The sequence below is a fragment of the Aythya fuligula genome, chromosome 2, assembly GCF_009819795.1.
Source record: "Aythya fuligula isolate bAytFul2 chromosome 2, bAytFul2.pri, whole genome shotgun sequence".
NCBI lineage: Eukaryota > Metazoa > Chordata > Aves > Anseriformes > Anatidae > Aythya > Aythya fuligula.
In genome coordinates this window covers 136,710,476-136,735,476 of record NC_045560.1, presented here as the reverse complement: position 1 = coordinate 136,735,476, position 25,001 = coordinate 136,710,476, and the positions used below count along the sequence as shown (strand labels likewise).

At 39.0% G+C, this 25,001-nt stretch overlaps 1 protein-coding gene across 5 annotated transcripts in view; it reads right to left on the bottom strand.

The window, feature by feature from the left end:
• MATN2 (matrilin 2) overlaps positions 1–25,001 on the bottom strand; it is a 67,476-nt gene that overhangs the window by 40,942 nt on the left and 1,533 nt on the right. For all 5 annotated transcript variants that reach the window (XM_032182270.1, XM_032182273.1, XM_032182274.1 and 2 more), the window contains exons 2-4: positions 18,403–18,567; positions 5,794–6,363; positions 1,961–2,083 (exon numbers count right to left, since the gene is read on the bottom strand). In XM_032182270.1, the coding sequence (XP_032038161.1) occupies positions 1,961–2,083; positions 5,794–6,363; positions 18,403–18,567 (858 nt within the window). The remainder of the gene's footprint in view (positions 1–1,960; positions 2,084–5,793; positions 6,364–18,402; positions 18,568–25,001) is intronic.

Sequence of the window (25,001 nt, the reverse complement as noted above, 5' to 3'; positions counted from 1 at the left end):
TTTCCCTCAGTATTATTCTTGAAAGTCAATTGTCCAAAGTGACGTTATGGGTGAGGACGGGAAAAACATATAAGAGAAAATGCAGAAAAAGAGAAAATTTGTATTTAAAATAAATTTAAGAAAATTGAAAGCAGAAGAATTTTTCCTTAAAAATTCTTTGGTACAAGAAAATCAAAGGCAGGAGGAAGGTTTAAAAGAAAGGTTTACAGGATACAAAAGTTTAAAATGAGAAGAATTTCAAAAGGGAAATAATGGAAAGAAGAGATTAGGGAATATTACTGAAATGTGATTACAGTTAGAGGCCTCATTTGGGATTCTAACCACCCTTTTTTTTGGGAGAGCTACAAGAAATGTGCAGAAGCATAGAGAATAGGCTGTGTTAAGAGTTGTTCTTGTCACTGTTCTTGCCTTGGCTTAGCTGCTAAGCCAAGTAATAAATAATTAAAATACATTTCAGATTGATTTTTTTTTCTTCTTGAGAAAAAAAAAAAAACTGGAATAAAGTGTTAAATTTAATACTAAACATTCCTCTATAATTCACATGCATATGACAAAGGGATGTTGGTGCGAAAGGCAATGAAAACAAAGATTCTTAAATCTAGCTCATCCCATAACTCAACAGCATGGGAGGTGAACAATTCAAAAGCAGTTTCCTATTGGGCTCAGGGGGTCTGAACACACTCCCACACACTGACAAAAATGCCCACATCACTGCAGTGCTGACATCCTTTTGTCCTCATTTCTATTTGCCGAGGCTCTGGCTGAAACTGTGTCCTGTTGCAGAAGTAAGGACTCTAATCTTCAAGCAGCAGAGTCCTCCCAGATACTGACATACTCCTATTGTTTCAGTTGTCATTAAGTATTTGATGTAAAATACAACACTAAACAAGGGAGGAAAAACAACAACAACAACAACAAAAAAAAACTCTAATCACAGACTAGCTGATTATTTAAGATGCTGAACATGTGAGTTCCAAACACAAGAACAGGATTTGAGCCTGCATCCTTCACCTCACTTCTGAATTATCTATTATGATGGAGACGTACTATGCTCTCACCATGACAGTTTCCTTCAGCTTTTTGAAAAAAACATTTTCCAAAATTATTCTTCTGGCTAAAATCAGTTTGGCAAATTTGGCTTGAATCCATGAAATGTTGTGGGGTAAGAAACTGCATTTTTAGCAAGTGCATTTTCCTCAAGTGGTAAAACACAGTATCCCATAATTGCTTTAAAATAATGGTGAATACAGAAATAAATTTGGCACACCCATCTTATGTAGTCTGCTGTTAATTACTAGGAAGCAAGTCAAAACGGAGAAAAGAAATACTGCTTACAAAAATCAGAATTAAACTGAAGTACAGTTTGTTACTATAAACTATAGTTAAAGCCAATTACTTAAACTCGAAAAAAGTTGATCTTTTTAAAGAAGGAAATGAGAGCATAAGCAAGACTTTTGAAACTATTTTTTTTTAAAGGTCTTAAGGCTAGTCTTCAAGCAGAAGTTAGGAAGAATTTTCCAGAATGTCAAGTTATTTCCCAGTTCTCTAGTATGGGGTTTATTCCACCTTTCTGTACCACTCAGTATTGGTTGCATCTAGACAGGTTACTAAATTAGTTTGACTCAACTCACTTCATGTGGGATGATGAAACTTCTTTCTTTGGCTGTTTCATTCTTGACCTTACTGCACCAATAAATTTCAAAAGCAACTTCATGTAGTTACAGTTTACTTCTGCAGAGTCATGTATAAAAATTAGCTTGATGTATTTCATAAAGGCTTATGAAAATTTCATTTACCAAAAAAAAAAAAAAGTACAATTTCACATTTTTAGACTCTTTGCCATGATTAGCATTAATTACATACTGAGCTCAGTCCTTTTTTTATGAGCACAGCTCAAAGAGCATGGAATGTTAAGTGCTTTTTGGGAGCATGAAAGAGAAAAGTTAAAAAGAGAACATACTGCTGCAAGTTTTCTGGTCAGCATTCAGGATGTATCCTTGTTTACATCTGCATTCATAGGAGCCGGGGGTGTTTATGCAGAAGTGATCACAGCGATGCTCAACTATACTGCACATATGGGGAACTGAAAGAAAAAAGTAAGAGGTTATTAATTGCTTGTCACAACTAAATAATATATGGTTTCAAAAGCTACTTAAAAATTTCAAATTAAATTTCAACGGTCAACACAAAAATGGAGGCTTAAGCTTACATTTGAGTGTAGGTTTGCCAAATAGTACTATATGTCCAGTCCTAATAAAAATAGGAATTTATATATTAGCTGTCTAGCTGATGTTGGTGGCATGTTTTTGGACATGAAATTACATGTGGAATGGAGATATAAACAAACAAAAAAGTTACAAAACAGTATCTGGAAACACTGATTACTTGGTGGTTCCCTGAAAACAATGAAACAAACCTACCACATTCAAATTTAGAAAATAACTATAATTTAAGTACAAACTGTTCTAGAGAACATTTGATTTCCTGAATTAAGAAAATAACCCCACAGCACAATACTAAAGAATAATGACTGAAAAACAGCTTAATGAAGATTCTTGCTTGCTTAGTTATTAATTTTGAGGAGCATACGGGCAATGTATGACTATGATGAGGTAAAGCATCTCCAAGACTCAGTAAGGAGGAGCTGAGCTGAGCTACATGCTAGAGTATAACTCTTCCTGACTCTATTTTTTTGTTATCTGTTTGTATGTTATGTCTCTAATAGCAAGTAATAAAATGCAACAGACTTAGGAAGAAGATCTAAAAATAAAAAGAATAGTGAGCTTATTCTGTCAAATTCATTACTTACCTATTTTTCCCCATATCAGCACTTTTTGGGGAATTACTAAATCTCATTGCTGTTTTCCTTCCACTAGAGCACTGCTCATATGTCATTCCTATAATGAGCAGGTGAATTACTTCTCAGAGAACAATGTGAGGAAAATAATATATTCTGCTCAATAACAGGGATTGATGTGCTCCTTATTGTGCTAGGTTGACAAACATCAAAATTTATGGAATAGATATTCAATGGCAATATAGCAGCTACAACAGAAGCCTAAAAAATAACATGTGGTACGTGTGGAATATATGAAAAAAAAAAAAAGTGTTTTTTGAGATACATGCTATGTATCCACTCTTTAGAATGGTTGGCAGAGTTATACATTTATTACTAACAAACAAACCACCACAATTGCCAAATCTCCCAAACAGCTTTTTTGAATTCTTCATATCCTGCCATAACAAAACTCCTCAAGTATTTTATCCATGTAAAAACAGAGCTGCTGGGACCTCTCTCAGCTGTGAGTGAAGGGTATATCCGAAGCATATATCCCATTACGTTAAAATGCTAAATGCTCGCGAAAATCAGACCATTGAATGTACTAAGTCAAAGATTTAAAGTCAGTGGATGATCCTAACAGTTTTAGCCCTGTTTCTGTGCCTCCATTCCTCCAGTGTGAAATGGGGATAACAACACTATCTGCTTTTCAGGAGAATAATAAGGACTGTTTGTTCCTGATGGCTCCAGCCTGACTTCTGTCTCTTTCTCACTCTTCTTTTATTCATTCTCCATCTCCATTCCTGGATTCTGTCCCCTCTTCTGTTTCCCTTCTGAGTTTGCAACTTTTGTCTCATTCCCCATGCCTCTGATTTCCCAAGATACTGCTTCCTTCTCCTTTACCTTCCTGCAAGGTAATAAAAAGAGGCCCCTGGGCCCCAGGCCTCAACTGCTGTGTCTGACACCACTGAATCTTTAGGAGCCAGAGGCAGCAACTGCAGTCTGACTTAGCAGGGCATGAAACCCATTCAGTTGAAATGGATTCTTCTAAGAATTTGATTGTTAAGGTCTGGGACATCTTTGCTATCCATGGGGAAACAGTGGTTAATTCAGTTTACTTTTGTTTTGTCCACTGAGCTTCATCACTTGGCCAAATTCTTCTCTTATCTTCATTGGAATCATGAAGGCACATTCCCACAGACACAAGGGTAATCCATACCCAAAGACTAATCAGGAGTCAAGTTCTCTTCCCAAGGCACGAAGCCTAGGAGACTGCGTGCCGGGAGACTTGACCAGAGCGGGGTGCCTTGATGGCTCTAGGAAAGAAGCAAGGCGTCCAGATGTTTGACCCAGCTACAATGATAATCCCTCTAGGTCCACAGCAGGGAGAACTTTTAAAAGCTAACCCATTTCCCAGGAGGAACCTACGTGCTCCACGCTATGAGATGCCTAGATTCTCTCTTCAAATTTAGACAGATGAATGCTGCTTCACAGCCCACGCTCAAACAGACATTAAGGATCCTATCTGATGTTTAGTTCCTTAAGATGAAATCCACAGGATGCTAGCACATTAAGTTCTGTGTTGAATCTGGCCTGGGTTATTAAGTGTGGTTTGTTGTTGTTGTTTTTTTTTTTTGTTTTGTTTTTTTTTTTTTTTTTGTGGATCTCACCTTCAGCTCCTGAAACAGCAAATGGTGTGGAGGCATTCACTGAGTAAAGGAGGCAGCAGCAATCCTTGTCGCCTCCATACTCCTCCATCTGCAGGGGGATGGTTTTATTGAGGATCATGTGTATTTGGATTAAAGATGAACTATAAAACTTTAATACATTTACTGGGTATGGCCTAGTCAGACAAAGATTAAGTAGTACTTGTACTGGATTCATTTCTAAAATGCTATTAAAAATCCCATAAAATGGAGTTTTGTAGCATTTGCTGTTCATTCCATTGAAACTCTCATGCTTAGTTTACTCTTTCTTGGTTTTTAAATGTATTTTACTATGCCAGCTAATACCACGGCAAGGAAGAAACAGGAAAAAATCTATTATCTGATGAATGTCCGTGATGTTGTTCTGTGCTGATGCAGTTCATCTGGAGCTCTATTGCTCTTTGAAACAGTTTTGGAAAAGACCAAGTAAGGAAAATTCTCCAGCCTATCCTGACAATAAGCCTCAGTTCTTTCCTGGCAAAAGCGTCATAAGAGATGAGTGAGCATTCAGTCTCACCATGCATTCTTTCCCTGGACTCTGCTGAAAATGCCTCGGTTTCATGCCATTATATTAACTACACAGATTGGAATAAAATTAATTATACATGCCAAAATATTTGTAAAAGGTAATTGTGTATCACGGAATTACTGATGGAAGTGATTTCTCTATTGTAAATTAATACCTATTAAAATATTATTTACTTTATGGTATGAATGAATAATATCATGACAAAGGTTTTTCGTAACTTTCTGCATTTATAATGGGTGGAATAAAAACGCTATCATATTTCTGTCTCTCACTTTTAGTGACAAGGCATGCTCAGAGATAACTGTTTGTATATATGTAAACTCTAGAAGAGGAATAGCATGAACTCCCCAGTTTTTTATTTTTATTTATATATATATATTTAATAACCAAAAGACATTTATCAGCTTGAATTTTCAATACTAAGTGAAATCACATTTAAAATTGATAGATGAAACAACTTATCTAATGCTCAAATAGCAGAGGATTGTAAACTAACTACTGTTATGCAATGAATAGGAAAATCATGGTATGTGTGTTTGCCTCTCTGCTTATGACCATTAGGAATTACATCACATTTTATGGCACTTGCAGTAGAATTAGCTTTTCCCCATATGTATGATTGTTGTTCTGAATGTTGTCTAGATACCCTCCCTTTTTTCAGCAAATATATTCTAACAGAATAGGTTCCACAGGAAAAAAAAAATGACAATGCATGACTTTTTTTTTTCTCCGTGTTTTACTTTCATCTGTGCATTCAAACCTACATATAAAAGACTTACCACAAAGTTTTGTCTGGAAGGCGGAGGTCAGTGTTTCAATCTGACTGAAATTAGCAACCAGAAATACGTGCTCTTCGTGCGGTTCACTCCCAATGGACTTCAGTGTGTTCATGTCCACTCTTCCCACTCCAATGGCAAAAATCAGGATTCCTGAGTTGCGAGCTTTCGCAGCAATCTCTGCCACTGGATCTTGCGGTCGCCCATCTGTCACTATCATGATAATGCGAGGCACGTTCTGGCTCAGAGGTCGAGCCCCCTCAGACTCAGAAAACGCGATGTTGACGGCGTACTGAATAGCCAGCCCAGTCATGGTGCCAGTCGCTAGGTGCATCATTCTCCTGACTGCTCTCTCAATCTCCTGCTTCCTCCTGAATGTCTTCAGAGAGAATTCATGTTTGACAGTGCTGCCGTACTGAATCAGGCCCACTCGGGTGGCATCAGGACTGATGTCCAGGAACTGTAAGATGGTTAAAATGAACTCCTTCACTTTTTCGAAGTCGTAAGGACGTACACTTCGAGAACTGTCAATGATGAAGACAAGATCCAGATGTTTTCTGTTACAAGTATTTTCTAGAGGACAAAATGAAAACAACAATTCTTTACAAGAATTCTGAAATGCAGATCAGATTAGCTTGACCTGAAATGTCAAACATGCTGTCTAAACAAATACCCTGATAAGTGTTGGCAAAATACAGGAAAAATAGGAGATGCCAGAACTAAAGCTACTTGGGCAATCTGAATTTGGTCTCTGGTGAATAACAGTAGCTGCCTGTTACTTGATCAGTATATTTTTTTTTCATGAGATCAGTGCTCAGAATGGGCACTGCTGAGACTTTGGCCTCATACCCCACGCAGGATGGAAACCCTCTCTGAATTACACAGTTATTACTGTAGTGGGCTGCACGTTGATGATGGCTGTTGTAGGGCCTAAGAACTGAGAAATCCTAACGGGACAGCACTCCAATGACACAAGGTGGTATTAGTTCTTCATTAGAAACAAAGAAACAGACACAGAGAAATCCAGGTCAAAAGCATCTGTTAATTGGAGTGACTGATCCAAGACGTGAAGGGGCTGATTTTTCAGGGAACTTGGCACTAAAGTGCGCTTTGCATGTACAAAGTACAGCTCTCAATGACGTCAACTGCAGCTGTGAGTGCTCAGCACTTCTGCAAATCAAACCCCATGATTTCAAACACATAATTAATGGCCATCTGGGAAAAGTTGAGTCTATTGGACTAGCTCAGCATCACACTGAAATTCTGTGGCTGCACCAGAGACAAAATCCAGTTTTCTACAATGGTGTTCGACTTGGAAAAAAGACCGCTCGTACACTTCCTGAAATTGTCTGTTTCAGTCATCAACACAGCCTTTTTTCCAAGAGCCACTGAAGCTGGAATACCACAGGGTATGTCTATGACAACTGCACAGACAGACAGACAAAGCTATCGTGGGTAACAGCAGAAGCACAGGCTGCCCCTTCTGGGCATGCCACGAGCTTCCCAAGGCCCTGGGTACACCCTCTGGCTTCTACTCAGCCTCTGTTGCTGACATATGCGAGTTATAGGGTGGGAATGGACAAGGACTGGCTGTTCACTGGCTTTTCCTATACAGAAAACCAGCACATGGCAGGCTTATGGGAAGCAGAGGGACACGAGCTATGAGCCTTGCCACTGGAGGCTGTGTATGGTAGAAATTTAAAAGGACTTTAAAAGTCTTCCTGGGATGCTGGTGATATGAAATGAATTGAGGTTTAATAGAAAGACTACAGGTAGAGAGAAAGCTCACCAAACTGCAGTAGCATCCTCACCTTACTAAGCTGAGGTGCCCTTAACCAGGAGCATCCCTCCCTGCCAACCCAATTCAATTCCCAGAACACTCTTACCCATCTTGTGCGCTGAGTGAGGCAGATGCCCTGTGGAAAAAGTAGTTATTTGATTGTATAATTAAAGGCCGTGTCATACAGCACAAGTACAAGTGGGCCAATCAAAGACTCAATTGGAACAACATCTGCCTCTCCACAAGCCTTTACACGAGCTCAATTGTGACTGCTGATGAATGCTAACCATGCATTGCTGCCAACGAAAGGGGTGAGAAAGATGCCTATTCTCACTTGTTAACTCAGAAGCTTCTTTCATAGATTACCAAGAACATTTGTGGGCACAGAATGAAAATGGTCTTTGATGACATAAAAATGACTGCCTGGATTTATTTCTCTGCAGTCTACAGTGTGGCTTTATTCACAAGTGTAGGAATATGCTCGAGTTGCTTATTCTTTCAAAATCAGAGAGTGTTGAATGCAAGCCAAACTGAGCAGAAAAATAAAAATCCGAGTTCTGATGGAACACATATATCCTGACACATTAACTGTTTTCCAACTTATTCGATCAATGGCATATCTAATTATTATTTTTACTAATATGGGATATTCCAGCACAGTTATAATACAAAGATAACAGCAAGATAAGACTTGTGGGAGCCGGGCAAGGGGAAAGAAAGATTCAGAAAGAAGGCCAAGAATGTGTGTGTGCCTATGAAGGCATTGACAGAGGAGGGAGAAGGGCAAAGTGACTGCTATTTCAAAACACAAGCCTTGCTGTTGAATTCTTTTGAATTTCAGGGTGGATTTTTAATTTGAATGTATAGATTCAGATCTCAGTCTGAAGAGACTCAGTTCCTTATTTTGAAGTCAGGAATGAATGGAAATGGAAACCTGGAGAGCATTAGTAAATAGTACTACCAGAAATACCCCCTATTGTGCTAAATTAGTAATGCAGAAGGATGTAATATAGTATATCTCAAAACCACTTTCAATAGAAAAAAAATCTATCTATAGAAATGCCAAACATTTCAAAAATATATATATATTTAAAGTCTTTGTCTTCTGGGGATTTTTAATGAACTTGTAATTATTAATGTTGATTGAGCTGAGCTGGGTTCCATGAAATATTAAGTATAACTCTTTCAGTAAGAAGAACTCTAGCTGGGTGGTATTTTGAGGAGTGGCAATCAGTAATGGCTAACAGATCTGAACACTCATCCCCTCAGATAAACTTTCAATGACGCCCTTTTAGCAGCTCCATGGTTTTGCACTTGCCCTGCAAACTATAATCTCTTCCTCCTACCAGCTCTTATGTTTAAACAGAGAACTTTCTCAGAAGTTTGGCAAACGTCTTCAAACCACAAAGCAACTCCCTTCTACAATTCTTACGTGAAGTGACACATTCATTGAGAAGAGCTACTCATCCAGAAACCTATATCTAAGTCAGCACAGTTTTTGTATTGCCAACACAGAAGTTATAAAAAGAAGCCTCAAAATGTGAGATATATTATCCTAAGGCAAGGCAAGACAAGGAAAGACAAAGCCAGGAAAGGAAAGGTCAGGTCAAGAGTAAACATGTTGTCCTTCTGTGCTCAATACCCAGTTTCTCTAGAAATGACAGTTACTGTGATGCCACCTCTGCAAAATGAACAATGCAAGGAGATTTTGGCTCTCCCTGGAAGAATCCAGCTGGGATCCAGTTAGATAGATGCATAAAATACAGCTTAAAGGAGTAGCTCACATTTCTAAAGTTTGATGAAGTTACTTTCAGTAATCGATAGCTCAGAGGTCAGCTGGTCCACATTCACAGCATTAAATTCACCTTCCTACTAAAACAGAGTGGCGACATGCAAACAGCCTACTGGGAATAATCCCTGTCCCCCATGTCCTCTGCATCATGCACAGAAGTTGCTTGGGGAGTGCTAATCAACATGGGCCAGAGACAGCTCTAACAATTTAACAATAATAATGGTGGAGTCCCAATGCCCCAAAATGTCCCTTGGTATTATTTAATTTATCGGTATCCTCAAACATTTCCATTTTGGGTTATTCAAGCTGAACACACTCAAAGGCTCCAAGTTTTAGATGGTAATCTTTTTCAACAGCTATTGCAAACTGTCTCCCTTGAAAAGATTGTTTAGAATGAAGTTATTTATTTTCTGTTGTTGTCCTACATTTTTACAATTCCTTAATTACTCTATTTGATAAATACTACACCAGTGTTAAGACATTTAGACACTGAAAATGCAATTTATAACAAGTAAATACTAGTTCCATGAAGACTTTTGCTATAGACTAAGACAATTTAAGCAAAAGGAAGGATGAGATCAGCTAAGAAAAAATGAGATCATAGACAAATTATTGCCTGAGCAAGCAATGCATTAGTGACAACTTTAAGGTTCAATAGCTTGTGTTTCTTAGCTCACTTTGATGTAGATACAAAAAATTACATGTTGTGTGAGATTGCCAGTAACAACAAGGTTTATTTTTAGATTTTTATCTTTATCTGAATAACAGAACCAAAGTCTTCACTCAATTAAATATCAGAAGACTGTTCTCCCAGCTAGCACATTATAAAATTTCTTTCTAACTTTCATTTCTTTCTTTGTCATTTTATTATTTCATTTTCCCTCAACCTTACTTGCTTTTCTTTTCTTTACAATTTCTTTCTTTACAAACCTTGGTACCAAATTTGTTGCAAAATGTGTGAACCTGATGGTATCAATTATTTCTTCTTAAAGTTCCAGAATTCTGGTTTTCCCTGGCTGAGTATCCATCCAGAAAGTTAATCTGACAGGGTTTGACAGGTACAGATATTTCCAAAAGATTTCTCAGTTCAATCAGAAGGTTTGACTGTCTTGTTGTTACAATTAAGCAAGCACACTATACTCAAATTTGCAATTCTTTCACACTTATTCCAGGAGTAAGACACTGTAATGGGAAGAAAGGCATATGTACATACTCTCTACATACACCTTCTAGGAAAGTGCAGTAGCTTCCTTAGCAAAACTCAAGCATGAAGCACACAGCAGTAAATGTGATATTGTTCCTGTTTGGAAAACACATTTTGTGGCTGTTGCCAGGAATAAATGAAAAATAGCAATAATTCCAAGCACTTCTTGGCTCTAGTGAGATACCTTCTGCAAGCTTACTTTCACCTCTTTTCTCATTCTAATTGAAAGACAGGGAAAAGGGTGTTTTGGTGGATTTCAGATACAACCATCCCTAGCTCCTGAAGTAGGTGTTGGGGACTGCTTGGTACCCCTTACCTGGCACACGTATGTGCTGCACTTGGTCCTGCAGGTGACTCCACCTCTTCCCAGCTGTGGGACAGACCATGGGTCCAAGACCTGCCCCCATACTCCCTGGCACCATCCTTGCTCTGAGATGTTTCCCAAACTCACTGGCCTCTGGCCCCAACCCAAAGATTCATTATGAGTTTGGCAGCTCACCCACTCCTCCTTACAAATTTCTTCATCTGGGAACACTCTCTAAATGGAACACAGCCTCCAGAAATCTCTTTGTTGCCTCTGACAATTTTTTTTCGGAACTTTCAAAACTTCTGGGAGAACTGTACAGCAGTAGGCTCTTGTCCACACATTTCCATTTCCTTGCACATGCAAGTGCTCCACTACCAGTCACAGGAGAAGGGTGCGTTACTTTGCTCTCATTTCACCTCACTTTTTCTGTTACTTCCCTGTCATCTTTTCCAGAGTAACGAGGTCATTATCATTGTGAAGTCTCTTTAACTCAAGTCCCAAATTGACTCCTAATTTATCCCAATTTCTTTACTGAGACTGGTGCTGTCTCTGGTATGAAAATAAAGTATGTTGTAGGGATGTTCTCAAGTTTCTCAGTTCTTCTTCCAGATTTTATTGTTTCTTAGATGGAAACTGTTGGTTCCCTGATGTCATAGCCAGAAGGACCAGGGACAGAGAACTAGGGTTGCTTTCCCTTGCAGTAGGGGAACACCAGGACAGAGAAATGAAATACCTTGGTATCCCTATGTCAATCCTAACAGTATCAACATCTACCCACTGCATCCTACCAGAATCAAATGTTGTATACTCTCAGCTGCATGTAGCTCGTACACATAAAAGATGAGGAATTTATCTTCTGAGACACGATGGAGAAGCCTTGTGGTACACAGAGGTAATGCCACTTTTAATCCAGTTCTCCCAAACAACCTAAATGCATTTACTCTGCCTGTGACCATTGTTTCCTGCACATCTGTGAAACAAAAAATCTGTCATAACCAACACAAAAAAGGTGGCTTTATAGGAGATCTTCATATCTTTCTCCATGAAGATCTGAAACTTCTGTCTTGGCTCAGCTACCTTGGATGCCACTCAAGGGACACAGAAATTACTACAGAAGGAACAGACAGAACAAGTAAATAGCTGTTAGTAGCAGTGTCGAAAATTCAGTGAAAAGAGTTGACTAATTAGTTTGTGCTGTCCTCCTTTCAGGACATTAGCATAATGTTTTAAAAACTCCTATCCATACTTTTTTTAAGCCACTTGTGTCTTTGTTTATGGGGAAAGCTGTTAGCAACCTCGACATTACTCATTGATCAGCTGACTCGAGACCACATATTTCTATCCATTGGTAACAGTGTAAGTACTAGGCTCTTCCAGAATAGCTTCAGAAACAGCACCATGGGACACTGACGTATAGCATCTCCCACTACCCCCAAAAATGCATAGGGCAATCATCATACCCACTGGCAAATCATTAGTCCTACCACTTCAGCAGTACTTAAATAAGGTCCTCTCCAGCTTTCAAAGCATTTTAAAGAACAAATCCCCCTCTTCAGCCACAATACCGTCTGGTTACCCACACACGCCTATAAAATGAGCTATCCCTTAGGTTATGCAAATGCTGTTTCCAGGATTTTCAAGTTAATTTTGTACATATGTGGGCTCTGTTGTGTTTCTTTATTTGTTTTAATTATTAAGCTGAAGTACTCACACTGAAGCCAAAAACACCACACTTTTGAAAATTCTGTGTTCTTTTTTTGGCCTGATCTCCCTTCCAGATAAAATATGCAAAGGAGGCTTTGCACTCTTTGAGAATATACATGATAAAATGGAGTTTGTAATTTTACTCTGCAAATTACTGTCAGGACAAACTCTTTTTTCAAACAGAAGTGGCTTTTCACAGTAACTTGTGGGGGTTGTAACAAAATTTCAGAAATACAAAGAGCATTTGCAGGTTGGTACATGACTCAGTTTTTTTCTGTAGCAACAGATATTCTTTCCTCCACGTACAAAACTTAAAAATCACTTAAAAAAAAAGGAGAAGAAAAAAAGGGAAAAGGGAAAAAATGGAAAAAAGGTAATAGCATAAGAAAATGAAACAAAAAGAGAAGACAGGAAGAACGAAGGAGATTAAAAAAAAGTGAGAAGCACAAATGCTTTGAGGTAATAACTATACAGAGGAAATCTTACATATTATACTTATGCAATACATAATTATTGCAGAAAAAATTGAAAATTCCTTGTGCTACTAGAAATCCAATATCACATACAAAATTAATTACTGAATTGCTCTTTAAATGGCTGAAAATTGAATGCTATTTTATGACTTAAAAATTAACTGTGAAATCCAAACACAACAGTTGGCAAGCACAACATTGTTATGTGGCTAAGAATTGCTAACACGAATCAGCACCCGGGCTTTCTGATCTCCCTCACAGCTGGCTGCACATGAGCAGACTCAGGACACAAATCCCTGAAGCTTGTTACAGCCCCAGCTAGCCACAAGGATCATTAGTTGGGCTGTTTTAGGGCTAACAACTTCCACAAGAACAACTACCTGGGCAGGGATATGGCAACCACTCACTTGTTGCTTCCCCAGACTCCTATTTGGGTTTTGGGAGGCACAGCCACAAGGCGGACCACAAAGCCTGAGAGCCACAGGTAGAGGAGAGGGCCTTTCACTGCCAACAAAACACAGGAGCCTAAAAGAGCGGAGGGGTCTGGGCAAGTGAGACTCCTGCTGCTGCTTCAGACCAGGTAGATAACAGATACCAGCTATTGCTGGGAAGAGGCTGACAGCTGAGATGTTAAGACGAAAGTTGAAGTTTGAAGCCTCAGCAGACCTTCCAGCTGCTGGAAAGTAAAGCAAGCAATTGCTAATACTCCACTCCAGCACACTGATTGTACCTACACTACTCAGAAGGAAGAAACAAGTGATTTTGCAGACTATAAAATGCTTTGCTCTCACTTTACAAATAACATGCCTATTTTTAAATGGCAATTTTATGATTTGATTAGCAAGAATCTGAACTGCATGTAGTTGATTACCTTATATCCTTATAAAAGTTTAGTTACCTTTTAATTAGAAAAGGATTTCAATTACATTTTAACTAAATATGTGATAACTCAGAAGATATAATTCACAACTTCTTCCTGCCTTTATCTATAACCAGGAATAGTTTTGATCTACCCAGATATAATATCATCATAGCATGTCACAAACATGCTACAGTTATCATGGCACAATCCTAGCTTCAATTCCAAAGCAGACTTCAGTTGCAATGACGCTGCTTAATGTCTTTGAGGACCAAAGAACTTGACAGGGTTGCATTTATGTGAAGAAATTACATGAATATATTAAGGCTGTGAATGAGATTCTTACAGCTGCTATCACATGGTTCAGCAGTCCACATTAGCAGGATTTAGAGAACTCATGCCAACACTGAGGGTATAGATGTCCAATAAACTCAATCAAAACTACACAGAAATCTTTTCTGTACTCCATAGAAGGCTTACAGACTGTACACACTTCCATCATGTATTTTTCCTTCTCACTTGTGGCTACAATTTAACCCAGAAAAGTTAACTGGATAATGCTCTTGAACCCTGAAGTTGCATACAAATAAGCTTATGAACTGATCTGGATATAAGAATGTTTGGAATAATTTTAAGAGACTAGCAGTGATTCATAAATTCAGTCAGCCATGTGTACTTCAAATTACTTTCCCTCATTTTATTAGTGGAACCCTATACATACAACCAAGAGATAAATCATTATATATTTTGCTGCAAAATATAATTCAACACAGACAAGAACACTTGAGTTTAGCCGCAGTTTCTACTGAACAAGGGCCAAGAACATTTCCCTCTTGGCCTCCTTTCCCCTCCCTTTGTTTCAATTTTGTGCAGTATAGTAAATCTCTTGTAGTTTCTTTCTTCTACTATCATGTAAAATATAAAGAAATGCTCCCTAGATTATTTTTTTCATTCACTTAAGTTATTTTCAAAAACAGATAGGTGCACATTTTATATTCCTAGGGAACGGATGGAATGTCATTGCTTATAATATTAATCCACAGCTTATTCAATTATTCCCATGCATCAACTTCAAAGCTCTCCAAAGAAATATGCCCCTGATGTGACATGAAATATACACACAGTTTACAAGAACAGAGCTCACGCAAAAAAAGCCAACCTCCAAAAAACGTGGGTTTTGCACAGTTTTGAAATTTTGCTTTGCTTTGTTTTACAATAAATGCCTAAAATGCAGTACGATGTTGCTCCCCTCCCTCATCTTCCCCTCACACACAACATCAAGCACAAAAAAAAAAAAAAGGCTGCATCTTAAAAGGACTGGGTATGTGCAACTTCTGAACCTGGAACCTGCTGAAAGGTGCTGTGGATTTTGGACCACAGCCTTGAAATCCCAGTACTGGGATCACCTCTCTGGGCAACTGATACAGAGCTTGGCCAGTCTATCCATTTAAGTGCAGAAGTACATCTCAGTTATACCTGAAGGAAATTAGCTAACATAATAGACTTAATTTTATATTTAAAAACATGTAGCCAACTATATTTCCATCACTGCTTTTCTTTAGTATCCAAAAAGCAACACTAACTTGGCAAACTGTGCTTTCACTGATCTGTGTGTAATCTAACAAAACAGCTGCACTCAGCAGGAACAATGATTTCGTCAGACAGCTAAGTAAAAACTCTTCAGAGCTCTTGTAAAACCCTTAAAAGAGAAGATTCTGCAGCAAAAAGATTAATTTCCTTTGAGGTATCAGGATAAACCAAAAGATCCAATACTCAGGATCAGATTATTGATAAGAGGAAAGAGAAGGTAAGTTTTAGTTTGTTTGTCATTTAAAGGGAGAAGGGACTGCCCTCTGCTTCAGAAAAAAAGATTTCCACAGGCCATCCCATCTTTTTCTGTTATTTCACATGGTCGTTAGGACACCGCTCCACTCCAAACATGAATATACCTACATTAACACATTACTGTCCAACAATGTAATACATGTTCTGTGAATATGAGAAATAGACAAATACTTTTTATCTCTAAACAAACTACTCACATTCTACAGCTAATATGCTGCAAGAATGATTTAGGAAAATGTTCATGGAGTCAACCAAATCAGTATAGTTGACAGGTTTTAAATACTCAGGAGGTTGTTTCAGGGTTTAAGGAAAGAGAAGTGCAAAAAGTCAAATCCACTCGAGGCAGTTTGGCTCTCAAAGGCCACACTGATTTCCAAAAGCTTTGTGTTCAATTGCACACAAGATATCAGATTTTAATGGAAATTATTAGCTATAGTGATAATTCTAAACAATCAGAAGCTAAGCAAAGTTCTACAAAACGAAAACAGTACACACTGAGGTTTAGCAGAAAGACTGGGGATAAGAAAAACATAGAAAAGACATAGCTCATTCCTTCTGAAAGCTTCCTTAGAATTTCCTTCCTATACTCTATTAGCCCTAACAAGATAATTAAAAAATCTATGAAGGATGAGTGTATGGTTGCCAAAAAACTAAATCCTCCTGAAGCCAGATCCCAAAGTATTTGTATCTCTATTTGGATAATACCACAGGATTTTTCATTTGTTCCATTTTGCTTATTTATATTGCCAGCTTCCTGCAGCAAGGAATTTTTCTTTTGCACATAGCCACTGCTAGTATTTTACCAGTAAATACCTGTCACGGCAGTGCACTTTTGTTTTAAAAATTGGTAAAATAGAGAAAAAAAAAAAAGAATAAAATTATTTTGATGCTACGAATACTAACAACACATAATCCTTCATTTTTGTCCTAGAAACAGAGACCTCCACCCAACAAAAACTGCTTAACTTGTATTGCTTTTCCATATATCTGTTGGTTCTTTGCTCATTTTTGCCTGCCAACCAAGTCTTTCCACAACAGCAGCAACTGTCATTGCCACTATTTGTAATATATATATTATATGGAATGGAACAGCTTCTAATCCCTGTTAAATTGCTCTAAGTCTGAGTGATTTTATTAAGTCAATATAATTGATGCCATTGAGATCACGATTTGGCCCAGCTCTTCCTCATGTCATTTAAAGAACAGTGCAGCTTTCGAGCAGAATGGCATGCATTTTACACATTCTGTTCTTTGCAGAGAGGCACGTTTTAACTGTGCCACTGCTCATACATGTATGCAACTGCAGAATTTGAAGCAGGTGACCTAAATTATTGTAACAGAATGCAAGGTCCAAGAGGCTGACTCCAAACTGCCACGTAGTTTTATGGGCTGGACCAGAGAGTGTCCCAAGTTTCTTGCATCATTTAATGTCTCAAAAAGGTTCTTTCAGCCAGAGCTGCCAATACTGTTTGCATCCTGCACATGCCAAACTGAAGAGGAATACAGGAATTTCCAAATGCAGGGCCCACAGAATTTCTCGGCTTTTGAAATAAGAAAGAAATAATTTAATCTGTACATTTTGACTTCATATCTGGTGCTAATACTTTTAATGTATTTTCTATCATTTAAAATATGGAAAAGAGACTATAAAAGAATTTAAAAAAAAAAATCACAGAAAAATAAAAAAGGCAAGCTGAGAAACATGACACCTGTTAGTTTCTCCACATTGCACCTTACTATTGCATTCATTTTGTAGGGAGACAGTTCATTTATTGAAATAATAACATAACATATTTGCTGGAGACTCTAAAGTTTCAGGAGAGACTATTATTTAATCTCATTTTGGAGTTTAAGATCTTAGAAAGGTTAAAAGTATTGTTGAATAACGCATGAATAGGAGCGTTTCTCCTTGCTGTTCCACATCCATGCCTTCAGATGGATTAGGTCTCTACAGCTGTGGTTTTCAGCCTCCAGTTGCTGAACCCCAAGCATCTCAAGACCACATCTATTACTTCTGAAAGAGACAGTAAGAAAGGGAACTGGCAACGATCAATGAGAGAGATGAACCTATGTTTTAAAATATGACAGACACAAGCTGACTGCCAAATTCTGTCCTCAGATTTATGGCAAAACAGGAAAAATGAGCTACTCATTATAAATAAAATCAACTCGACAGAATGAAACGATTAACATCAGGTAATGTAACGAGAAGCCCCATTTCAATAGCTAATGATTTTAGTTCAGTCACCCTTACTCAAAGCACATATAAAAAGCTAAAGGTTGCTTGCATGATTAAAAAACAAACAAACAAACAAACAAACAAAAAACCAGCTTTGACAAAACCTCCATGCACCAAACATATTTTCTCTAAACACTGAGAACAAGGCTTTTTTTTTTTCCAGTACGAGTCCTGTAGCAAATATTTATTTCATAGCACTTATATATAAAGTAGTTCTAATATCCCCAAAGTAAACACCTTCTTTCAAGAGCTGCTAGGTCAACTCATATTCCTGCCTGAAAACTGTTACAAACTAACTCAGCCAAGGTTTGGCCAATGCTCATGCCTTTTATCTTTATTATCTTTATACTTGAGATGGCTTTTAGTGGTGGTTGTTATTTTGCTTTGGTTTGTTCTTTTTGTAACTTACCTAGTAGAGATTGTGAGTTAACATCCCTTCGGGTGAAATGTCCTCCAGGGAGATCTTTTGCCATGACAGAGCCAGTGGAAAGCAGCATGTGCCCAAACAGCAAGAAGAAGCATGCAACCATTTTCTGCATTTTCAAGAAGTAGAGGGACATTCCAGGATGCAAAACTGCAATGAAGGAGAGAAGGAGACGGGCTCTGTGATTACGTGAAAAGATACACTACAACCACGTCAACCACCCAGTTGTGTTGCTTCCAAACCATCGCACACCAACACGTAGATATACTGGTATGCCTACACGTTCAAGAAAGAAGATCTATATGATAAAGTAGCAGTTAGCAGACCCTGCATAGTCTTCATGTATATTGGTAGTTGAATTTCATAGCTAAAATTGTAAATCTATCAACTCTTAGACGTATCTGTAAAAATCAATTATTTTTAAAACAAGAAAGGAACTTTCTTTCAGTGAGCTTGTTAGCACAAATGGATATGAGGCCACAAATAAATTTTAATTATTCTACTCAGCAGTCCATGTAGCGTGCATTTTGTCAGATGTTTAATGGTTCTTGTGGTCTGATAGATACTTGCTTCAGAACATTTTGGAGAATAAGACAAGAGAAATTAATATACTCCAGAAACAGTAACTGTGAATATGAACTGGAAACAGCTTGTGCTTCTCTTTCAAAAGTCTGTTCTTGATTGTTAGCATGAAGGTAAAAGTACAGAATGAGCCTTGTTTACTCAAGAAGATGACTTCTGAAGATTAGCAATGAGGTTGCCCCAAGTTAAGAAGATTTTTTCATAACAAGGAACAAATTAACCAGCAAAATCCCTCTACTAAGAGATGATTAATGTCCAGGAGTTTCTTAAGGAACCATCAAAAGCCATGGCTGACTCTGTCCACAAGCAGATAGCTGAGATGCTAAAGACCCATCTTCTGTCCATGTCCCCTGTAGGTGGCATTTTCAGATGTCTATTCCTTCTACCTTCCCCCAAAACTATTTTGGTTTTAATTTTTTAATCTTGATTGATATGTGTTGTGAAGAGAGCATTTCGCAGGAGCTAAGCTCAGCCTTGGAACTGGCGATATGATGAAGCTTGGTCAAAAGATGATGCAAGAGATGGATAAAGCTACCCAATTTCACAACAAAAACAGGACTGTTCTACCTGAAGCAGTGGCAACCTCACAAGCAGTGCAAATTTTTGGCTAAATAACTAAAATAATGAAAACAATTTTGATAGGGTCCTAAGCCTGAAAAGCATAGTTACACAGAGCCACAGATCTATAACAGAAGATAACTCAATGCCCAGCTTCAGTAAGAGAATTACATTTTTTCACCACCATGAGGCACCCACTAGTAGGATACAAAATTCTATGGAAATATTTTCTCTCTAATAAAGACGTTTTTATCAATTTTTCTTAAGTCTTTCCCACACAACCGTATACACATGGTACTATTTTCTGTGTACCAATCTATTTTTCCTTTTGTGTTTCCTACTTGGCACCCCCAAATACGTACACAATGTTCTGGTGTACATGCCATAGGGCAAAATGAACGGGGCTTTTGCCCAACCACGTTTACATGTTTAATATCACTCAGTAACATATGATTTAAGAACATTCAAAATAGGGCAGAGTTTATGTAAATAGTTGCCACTAAGCAGTAAGATTTTGGAGCCCCAGCAGCATGGACAGCTGGATGGTATTATGGGTAGAGCAGTTCCAGTGCTCTAGTCAGAAACAGATGGACTCTGTAAACAGCATGCACTGCTGAAAACGGGACCATATTTTGCTGGATGCAACAGTTGTTACTGCTAAAAGCTGCTCCCGGGTTGTCTTCTCACTTCTCAAGGCCATCAGCAACAAATACAGGGCTCTGCAAGGGGGTATCCTTTCTTCTGGCCTGCTGGTTAGGACCAGTAGGTAAACGAACCTCAAGGACATGCTAGTTCTGTAAGAAAAGCCATTTCACCTGTTCCTGAAGTTGCATTAGCAGAGAACCAAGAGTGCTGTGGCAGAGCACCTTCAGAGAGCATCACTGAACTGTCCTGTGACCAAAGAAAACTGTGACAAAGAATTAAGGACCACCCTCCCAGCTCTGCAAAGTACCGCCAACCTAACTCTCCTACAATCTGCCCCTTAACATAGTTTATACCTTCATAGCAATCTTTTATATTTGGTGACAACTTCACTAGGATCAACTCTGCCCACAAGCGACTTCAGAAATCAGAAAAAACAAGTGTTTGCTGCGGTTCTAAATTCTACTAGGAAAATGTTTATAAAGCATGCAAATATCATATGATTAGCTGACCAGATAAACCAAAATTCCTAAGTGATCATTCATTAGCTTTCACTGAATTATGAGATGTATTAAAAAAAAAAAAAAGTTCAATTCTGCATGATTTTACAAGTCAGTGGTGACAAGTAAAGGGTACTAAAGAGATAGAGGAACTGAATAACAGTACCTAGTTTTCTGGAGATCTTTTTATTCAAGCTTAGCATAGCTTCTCCTGCTTCATAGTATTTCATTTTTCTTCAGAAAACACAGCTCCTTATGTGTGTGTAAAGTATAGTATATAAAGTATACGTGAGAGTATATAAGTATATGTGATAGAAGGCACCACCGATCCAAGCCTGTGCTCTTCTCCTGCCACCTTGAATCTGAACTGAAAACTTCTGGACCTCTTCCCTGCGGTGATGGCACTCCAGACTCGGGTGCTTTGCTCTAGTTCCAGGTACATATTTGTGCCCACTGCTGCTTGCGCTTTCACACAACCAGCCTGCACTGTGGTCACACAGCTTCCATGTGTACAGCCCTCCCACGGTTCTCTGTTTATTTTCTGGGTCTTCTGCAAGGTCTGCTGTCTTCACTGGTGAAGCTGGATAGTGTTTATTGTACCACACTTGGTATTTAACACCTCATTTTCCCAGCAGGCTAAGCCAGGCTGCTGGCACAGCTCTCTGTAGCATCACAGTGCTGGCTAACCCTTGCTCTACCAAACTAAGAGCGTGTTCCCAAAGTTACAAACACCAAATTTCAGTGGCTCTCTGGAAAATATGTTTCAAGCCCTTCAATTCTGGCTGCTACAGCAGGAATATTCATGACTGTGCTATCAGGAGACAACTCAACGGGGCAGACAAAAACCAATCTGGTGTATGACAAACACCTCAAAAGCCAAAGGCACCAGGAGAAGGTGTGGCAAGACGCGGCTCACCCAGGCTGAGCACCAGATTATTTTTTAAGCCCTCTAATGCATTTTCAACTTTCACGAATTACAGTATAAGAATATTGAAAAAATGAAATCGTGACTTCATCTTTAAAATACATACTTCCTCCACTGGACAATATTCAAACACCACATGCCTGTTTCTATCCTTTAAAATATGTTTCCATGGAAGTCTTGTCACAAGGGATTAATGGCTGCATTTTGAGTAGAGGCTCTACTGGATATTCAGAGCCAGTGGTGATAAATCAATGACCTTCTCCATCACACGGTGCATGTTTTTAAGATCTGTCCTCTTTCCTGTGATATCTCATAAACAATGTCAAGGGAGGAGAGGCACTCTGTGACTCGTGCTAAAGTCCGAGTTCTTCCATCTCTTACTCCATTATAGGGAAATTTCTTTCACACAGGAATTAGGAAAACTTTCCATTGGCTTTGAAGGCCACCGCTTTTTCATTCAGGTCTTGCTGGGCAGATCACGTCCAAAAAGAAATCGGGAAACCTGGATAGTAAGATGTTCCACCTCCCACTCTTCTGGGTGGTCTCCTTCCTTCTTGTGTGGGACAAGTTCCTTCCCGAGGCTAAATCAGACCCTCTAACCCCACAAGCCCCTGCCCCACCCACTCTCCAGCTGCTACTGAAATCAGCTCTGTGCACAGAAGGGGCAATTTACTACAGGCTGCCTTCAGCTTTCCTTGTATGATAGTTAAGACAGACATTTACCTCCATTAAGCTGCCTGCAGATCTAACTTCAGTATTCTTGATGTAAAGATCACAAATGCATAAAAGCAAGAACATTCTGAAGCCCTTTCAGCACTCCTCATCATCCACCCATTTTTTAAGATAAGAGCAAACTGTGGTTAAATCCAAAAGCTTTTCCTGAAGTTAAAGAACCTGCAACCGATCAACGTGAGTCAATAAAATCGGGTCAGCAAGCACTGCAAGCTACTTGGAAAACCAATCAGCCCCTATTGCATGCAAGACACAAAATACCTCATTTCTACCACCTCAGAAATTAAAAAATAATAATAAGATAAAAACTAGGACTGCAGGCACTTTAGGGCCCCGTTAACTATCAGTTAGAACGTGTTCCAGGGTATTCCACTACCACAAGCCAGCACATGCATTACTGGTCCATTACTCACTGAAATCACTGTGTGTGGCATGGGTGTCAGGACACAGTGTATTAATAATTTCCTCCATCTTTCTGGACCAGATTGCTGATGCAGGCACTTTTCAGTTCTGAAAAATAGCTGTGGAGTTCCTCAGAGCCCTGCACTGGAAAATATCTGTCCCTAGCTATGCAGGTGTTGTGGGTTGCAGCCAGACACAATCAGGAGGATATTTAGCACATCAGCAAGGAGCACCATCCTGCCTTCGTCCTTACAAAGGAACACTCTACATAATGCTGTTCCCCCAGATGAAATGGATCTTTTATGAGTCCTTATTGCACACACAGGTCTTCATTAGGCTCAGGAGAACAGCATGGGTACAACTTCCCTAAAACCATGGCTGTCAACCACAAGTTACTGATACAGTTGAGCCGCTGAGAGGGAACAAGGTTGTAGTCTATTCCCCAGTCCTGATGGCAGGCACTACCTGCAGAAGAGTGCGTGAACCTACCTAGGATGCAACCAAGTCCTGGAGAGTGGCAGAGCAGCACTCCCTTGTTAACACATTCATTAGCTCCTTCTAAGGGGCTAACTTTGGCCATTTGTGCTGTCAGGAGCATGAGAAGAACTTGGGAAAACCATTATCTATAAGCCAATTAGTGATTTGGGTGTGTTCTGAGACAGACAACCCAAATGCAAAGACCTTCCATAACAGCACTGCAAGCCGCCTCAGAATAAAACTAATTGCTGACTCAGCAACACCAAACAGTCCCTTGCCAATCTAAGATAACGAGCGTCCAGACAGTAAGAGCAACCCAAGTTTTCAGTGGGTTCAGAACCAGAAGTTGTGCACCTAATTATTCTGACTGTTGCTGCAAATGCTCACACCCAGGTTATGTCCCGAGTTAATAAAATAAAACACGGCAGGGTAATAAACTTACGTCTCAAAACAGAAATGGGAAGACCCAAACCACGTTCCAGAGCAGTTCCTAGAAGGGAGGTGAATGACATGAGGTGGTCAGCCAGCTACTGCCACAAACCCTGCACTGTGCTTGAGTTCCCATATGCAGCGTGGCTGAAGATGCTACAGAGTATAGAATGTATAAGGGCAGCCACATTCTGGCAGCAGGCAGAGAAATTCTGTGGATGGGGGGAGAACAGCTTGCCTGTTCAAGCATGGAGGGCAGAAACACACACATGTGATGAGTACGCACACCAGAACACACAGCTTATCAGAAAAAGCAAAGAGCAATATACTAAGTAGGTGTTACATTTTGTTGTGAGGTATAAATATCGTATTAGGACTTCTGCACAATGGACTTGATTATCTGAAGGGCTTAGAGTACATGTGCTACAGGTATAATTTAATTTTCTACTAACAAAATAAGGAACATTCGGAGATCTTATTTTTAACTCATTCATCTAAACCACATATAGACTTCCTGCTAACACTGTGGTAGAACTAATAACTACAAAATCACAGAATCACAGACAAACTGAGGTAAGAAGGGACCTCTGGAGGTCATCAGGTTCAACCCCTGCTTGGAGCAGAAGCTGGCAATCATTACAATCATTTCAGAGGCTTGCCATATAAAAGTTAAGAGCGATGTTGTAGAACAGTGCACCCATAGTATGGTTTACTCTGCATAGTTTCCAGTGGTCAGACGGCAAGCCTTAGCAGTGGGAATTCTTGCTTTATGACAGCATCAATCTCCATGTTACAGTTTTCTTCAGTTGCCAGTTGGACAACAGACCTTTTCATTATCTTGTTCTTTAGGGGCAGGATTATTTGCACTTTCTGGTACTGAATTGGATCGACACATCAGAGTTTCCACTAAGTTCGCGGAAGAGTAGCATGGCAAAGCTGAGAAATTTCACTTTTACAACTCAGAGAAGGAAATTATAGGAAAGCATATATTATATGACATATAATATGTATGCGGGCTGCTTAGTTTTGCCTCCGTGAAGTACAGTCACAAACCATAATGGACTGCTCCTAATTGCAAACAGAAAGTTTTTCTTTACAAAAAAGATCCAGTAGCTCTAAAACATACTCGTAAACCCACACTGACCCCAGTACCAGCAGCAAGGCAAAACAATAATTTGGGGATATAAAACCCCTTACTCATTAAGAAAGCACAACCCCACAATGAGTACACTGTATTAAGGGAGCTTGTTAATGATGTGCAGATCATAATTAAATAGCAGTGGTTAGTGCTTTACCTTCCCATGGAGATAGTTTATAAGTCATGGGAGAGCATTTAG